Genomic DNA, 5,586 nt, shown 5'->3' on the forward strand with positions numbered 1-5,586 from the left:
CATCTCTGAGGTACCACACCCTTTCCCCATGCCACAAAGGGATCAGAAGCTGCTCAAATGAAATTCCTTTATTAATGGAAAGGTTTTAATAGACCACAAATGAAATGGATGAAAGGAATGCTTGTCCTTTATGGTTGCCAGAAAAAGTAAATAGTGTCTACAGACATTATACAGTTTTCTTTTAACCAAAATTAAATATGGTCCATAGCAAAGCAAGCAATCTGTAGAAATGTGTTGTGATGCTGCTATTACAAACTATTTACATTGGCTAAAAATAGGTGTCTCAAAGCCAGCTTTAACCTTAGTTGATTACTGTTATGATTCTGTGTATCTTGCCCTCATCTTCCCTTTTTGCTATTATATATAAATCAAGCATTAACAAGGTTAGAAAAAGTGAGTGATCACAAAGCAGTCACAAAAAAGCTCTGGGTAGCAGAGACAGAGAGAGAGTTCCCTTTCTCACCACCCAGCATCACTACTCTATCACCCTCCTTCAAGATTTAAGGAGTTTATAACCTCCCTGCAGGCTCTTCCCACATCCAACCATTTGTCTCTCCAATCAACTTGTGCCAGGAATCCCCTCAAAGGCAATACCTGGTACGAGAATATACATTTTAAATACACATGTTTTAAAGGAGCATATTTTCTTCTAGCAGTACTATGTGCTGTCTCTGCAAGTTCATGTTCACAGTAAAACCACGTCAAATAAATATTTGAAGGAATCAGCACAGTGCATCCAGTTTCACTTTCCAAACGGAAAGTGGTGTGTCTGCTTTTAGTGGTGGTATAAGGCAAAGATTTAATACAAATCCAATTTTGCTAAGTCAAGATCATGAACAAAGAAATCCTGCCTAATTACAGAATACTTGATTAACATCTCAGCCAAACAAAGGGATAGGTTTGCTATACCCCAAAGCTATTTGCTGAAAAGGACTTCACTGCTGGTTTCATAGCAGACATACAGCACAGAGAGTATATTTTTTTCAGTTTGCAAAAAGGATTAATCAGAATAATTTGTCCATTCAATCAAACATTGCTCTGCTGTAACAACATCGTTCTCAGTTCCCTCTCTCTTTGATCCTCCTGCCTGTATTTCTCCTCTAGTTTCTGTTTTTCAGAGTCCATACTATAAAACGTGGAATCTGTGCTTCTCCGAATCTTCTCAAACTGACTGAAATCTGCAACATACTTTCCATTTGGCGAGAGAGAAACCACAGGCACAAACTCGTAGCCCCAGTGGATCTCCTCAGGAATGTACGAAGTCCTGCTTTGGCAGACAGCACTGGTGGACTCCACCGTGGCATTCAGGAGCACCACAAGCTCAAAGTCCTTGTCCTTGAGATTTTGAGGTGTGAGATCTCTCAAAGGGCTGCTTTCATCCAAAATATGGTAGAAGGTTAAAGGCAAAATGAGAAATGGACTCTCTGAAGAGGAGTCAACGTTGAACTTGACACTGGCTTGATTCAGCAGGATCCGCTCTCCTTCTTTGGTTTCATATGTCTGAAGAAGCTTCCCAGACAACTGACACTGTATCAGAAGGCTCTTCCTCATATTTGCTACTCTGATCACTAGGCAAAGTTCTCCATTGTGTTTAGTAATGACAGCACAGTGGCTGAATTTAATAGTCTCTGCCCTTTTTTTAGGTCTTGCAATTTTGGCTAGAAAGGTACCTGTGATGAATATTTCAATCAAGGTGGTGATGACCAGTTGGGCCACAAGTAAGAAAATGGCATGAGGACACTCCTCTGTAATGAAACGAAATCCATAGCCAATAGTTGTCTGTGACTCCAGGGAGAAGAGGAATGCCCCAGTCAGAGAGTCTACGTTCTTGACACATGGCTCACGCTTTGGGGTGAACTTGTTTATTTCTAAATCACCATGAAGGAATGCAATGGCATAGTAGATAACTCCAAAGAGGAACCAGGTCATAACAAAAGTAGCAGCAAATAAGGTGAGTTTGTACCTCCACTTCATGTCTATAACTGTAGTCCACAAATCTTGAAGGTAGAGTAGGTAAATGCCATCAACTTTGTCTATCCGCACATTGCTGTGACCACTTTTGGACATCACACGGGGTTTGTGTGCCTTGAGCATGGCAGTGTTGATGCCTCCATTAACCAGCGGGACGCGAGACATATTAATCTTTGTGGTTTCCATTCTCATTCCTTCAGTCCTAAAGAGAGAATAAAAGAAGACTGTTACTTAATTAAATCAAAGAACATAACTGATTCCGAAAAGCATTTAATAATATTGATGGAGAGAAGGCACAAACATAATCTAAACACAGCAGCAGTCAATAAAAGCAGTTGGAATATAAAGTTACCATCATACAATATCTGGCATTAAAAATAATTTGATATTCTTTTTCCCTGGAAAAAAAAAAAGTAATTCTTTGATTCTGGCAACTGCCAAATATGGAGAAGTACGTTTCTTTTATGATAGCCTGCAAAAGAAATTTAACCAAGCTGAAATTTTTATATTAGTACTTTATTTCTGTAAAACACATTAAACTTTTTTTCTTACGTTTCTCTGGAGAAGAGGCTCTTTTTGATTACTGAGCACGTTTTCTTTAATGCCCTGAAGAGAGACATCTGATCAAAATTAAAGTCGCGTTAATGCTTGGTTTAGAACGCCGATCCAGCACACCACCTCTGTCTCTTCCTGCGACGGAGGCAAAATGAGCCACACCAGCTTTCACTGTGAACAATTAACTTCCACAAGAGACTTACTCAGTCGGATCTGGCGCATTGTTACAAACCTACAACTAACCTAGAGGGAAACAAAGCAGACCTGAACATATCAAAGTCGAGTTTTGGAAAGGAATATTTACACCTGAAAACACTTTGAAGCTGTTTGCACTGTATAACACTCCGATTTTAAGCTAAGGAAAAAAAAAAAGGAGGCAGTTCACAAAGTCAGCATTCTAGCCATGGGCCCTGACCTGCATGAACCTAGCAGTCATTGGACCACCCGACTCCTGAAGTTTGTTTACTGTGCATCAGTCCGGATGGAGAGTAAGTGTGCGGACACTCAGGGCTGAACAAAACCCACAGAGTGAAGCAGAATGGTGCCTGTGCCAGTTTGATGAGGCAAGTAACAAGACCCAGCTTGCAGGACCAGACAGTGATTACGTAGCACAAGGACAGTGCGTGTTATAGTCGTTTCCAACAACAAAACTTCCTGCTGACAAAAACAACAAAGAAAAAAAACATCCCAGGCATCCTTTGTGCTTTGGCAGGTCATACAAAAAGCATTGTTTTGTTCCATTGTTTTCCTCAAAAAGAGCCATAAGTGATTCTTTTTCGTGAACCACTAAAAAAAAAAAAAAAAGAACGTCTTCCTTATAGCTAGTTAAAAGAATTTTGCAGGAAGTACAAGATATATTTGTGGTACACACATGTGCCACTCCAGGACATCAGCATAATTGCTCACTGAAGTACCTTTCCTGTTATGTCAATTAAGGAGAATTTTTGTTTATGACATGCCCATCACACTGTTGCAGGTTTTCTGGGGAAGGGTAATTAAACTTAACTCCTACTAACACCTGTAGCTCCTTTCAATTTTGATTTAACCACTAACATTTCTCTTTCATAGCCTAGGAGCCATTGCCATATATTTGTATAAGAAAGGAATGCATCAGTGTTCCCAGTAGGAGATTCCTTATGTGACAGTCAAATCAAAACGCAGTGCGCAGCATGTCCGGATAGTAAACAGGAAAAAACCTTCAAGTGATCTGAAAAAGAACAACAGGAGGAAATGGGGGGGTGGGAGGGGTAGGGGTGGGAAGGAGCATACATGCAGTTCTCTTTAGGCAAACTCAAAATCAAGCGCTACTGTCAGTGCATGGTAAATACATGCAACCTCTAATGGGAAACCTTTTAGGAAAATGCATACCGCTTAGTGAAGAGGCTCCATTCCCCACACTGAGCCTTACCCTGCATAAGCCATGGATATAAAACGTGTGCAAAAATCTGTCCCAAAATATGTACACGTCTTCCTCTCAAGCACACTTCCCCTTAGCCATTACTTCCAGGCACAAACACTACGTTGTCAGATCAAATTTCCCTGCAAAAAATTGCTAGGCCAGGAGACAGCTGGCCTCTCCAATCCAGCGCCAGGGACACGTCCCCATCCCATCCCCCTGCTTAGCCTACCTGGACGCCTGCTCCTGGGAGCATCTCCCCAGGGTTGCCGGCTCCTCCTCCTCTGGAGGCCATGAGGATGGAGACAACCAAGGCTCCACCTTCCCTCCTCCGTGCTCTAGCTGGTGGGCTTGAGCTGGTGGGGCAGGGACAGGGCTCCAGGGCTTGACGAAGAGCAGACTTACCTGGTCAGGGTCAGGGATGGCCCAAAGCGAGGGGCACATGGGCACTCAGCACTGCCCACTTGACATGGCTCTACCATGCCCAAGAAACACTGGCTTCTGCACAAGTGGTTGGCATAAGTGTAATAAATGTGGCATGTCTGGGATGCACTGGGCATGCTCTGCCCCACATGCACTTTGGCTCTGATATTTCCTTCATATGCCAGATTTGGTTCGCATACACCACACTGTTCATCTGCAACACCAGCCGGGTCCACAGCTTCACCCACAAGGGCCTGGTAATAGTTCTTGCCCCGGCCTCTGCTCTGCCCTGAAATACACGGTTCCCTGTCTGGGAGCCCTGAACAGAGAAAATCCTGACACTGTAGCCTGCCATATTTCCAGACCTGGTGGAGGACACCTAACATCACAGACATACTGAAATGCCATAGCAGAGGAGTTTCCCCCAGAAGACGGGAGGTAGAAAGGTAATTGCAAGGCACAATGTCTTCCCTGGGCTATGCCAACAGAGGCACAGCAGCAAAATTTATCATTTCAGGCTTAACCTGAGAAGTAAAGCTTTGCTGCAGCCCTAGGCAGTGTCTGGCACGCTTCAGACTGTTTCAACGCACAGCCAGAGTAATTTCTCGCTCTGCCTCTCTACTACTCTCTCCCATGTGTAAAGCTGATCTCCACATGCGAGGTCAGCATGGCAGACCTGTTCATTTTGGAGTCCACCACAGTCGACAGAGGCTGTAACAGAGCTCCCCTATCATCTTTTGTGTCCTCCCTTGATTTGTATTTCTGTATGTGACAAAGTCACTCAGCTTTAGTGATTTCCTGAAACAAATCCCAGCCAATTTCTGGTACTTTTTTTGGTGGTAGGGTATTTTTTGTGTTGATTTGCTTCCTATCTTTCTCTCTTACATCACTTTTTCCTGTGTGATCCTGAATTCCTGTAGTGCTCTTTTCCTCTCCAGGGAAATTCATCTTGGTTTCCTTTCCCTGCAGAAATACTTCCCTGTTTCTCTGCCACGCTGACACAGGAAGAGAGAATCTGTCATGCCGCCTCAGAGCAGCGCTGCCTCTTCTCTCCTCCCTTATCACTGGCAGCAGCCAGCACCAGTCATCTGTGGGAAGAAACTCTGATGAAATCGATACTGGAACAAAACTGGGCTTCAGAAGAGGGTTGTCCCCTGCCCTCCGGTTCCACCCCCCCTCCCCTCCCCACTTCCTGAGTGAAGTGACCAGCATGATATCCCACAATAAAAGATTCATGGGTG

General features: G+C 43.6%; 1 protein-coding gene across 1 annotated transcript; it reads right to left on the reverse strand.

The window, feature by feature from the left end:
* Positions 1–206: 206 nt before the first annotated feature.
* On the reverse strand, positions 207–2,591 carry KCNJ15 (potassium inwardly rectifying channel subfamily J member 15). The gene is made up of 2 exons (XM_009932655.2): positions 2,524–2,591; positions 207–2,173 (listed from the first exon to the last, which is right to left on the reverse strand). The coding sequence occupies exons 1-2, from the start codon at positions 2,589–2,591 to the stop codon at positions 1,027–1,029; spliced, it is 1,215 nt and encodes a 404-aa protein (XP_009930957.2). The 3' UTR covers positions 207–1,026.
* Between the last annotated feature and the right edge of the window lie 2,995 nt (positions 2,592–5,586).

Source organism: Opisthocomus hoazin, chromosome 1, assembly GCF_030867145.1.
Source record: "Opisthocomus hoazin isolate bOpiHoa1 chromosome 1, bOpiHoa1.hap1, whole genome shotgun sequence".
Lineage (NCBI taxonomy): Eukaryota > Metazoa > Chordata > Aves > Opisthocomiformes > Opisthocomidae > Opisthocomus > Opisthocomus hoazin.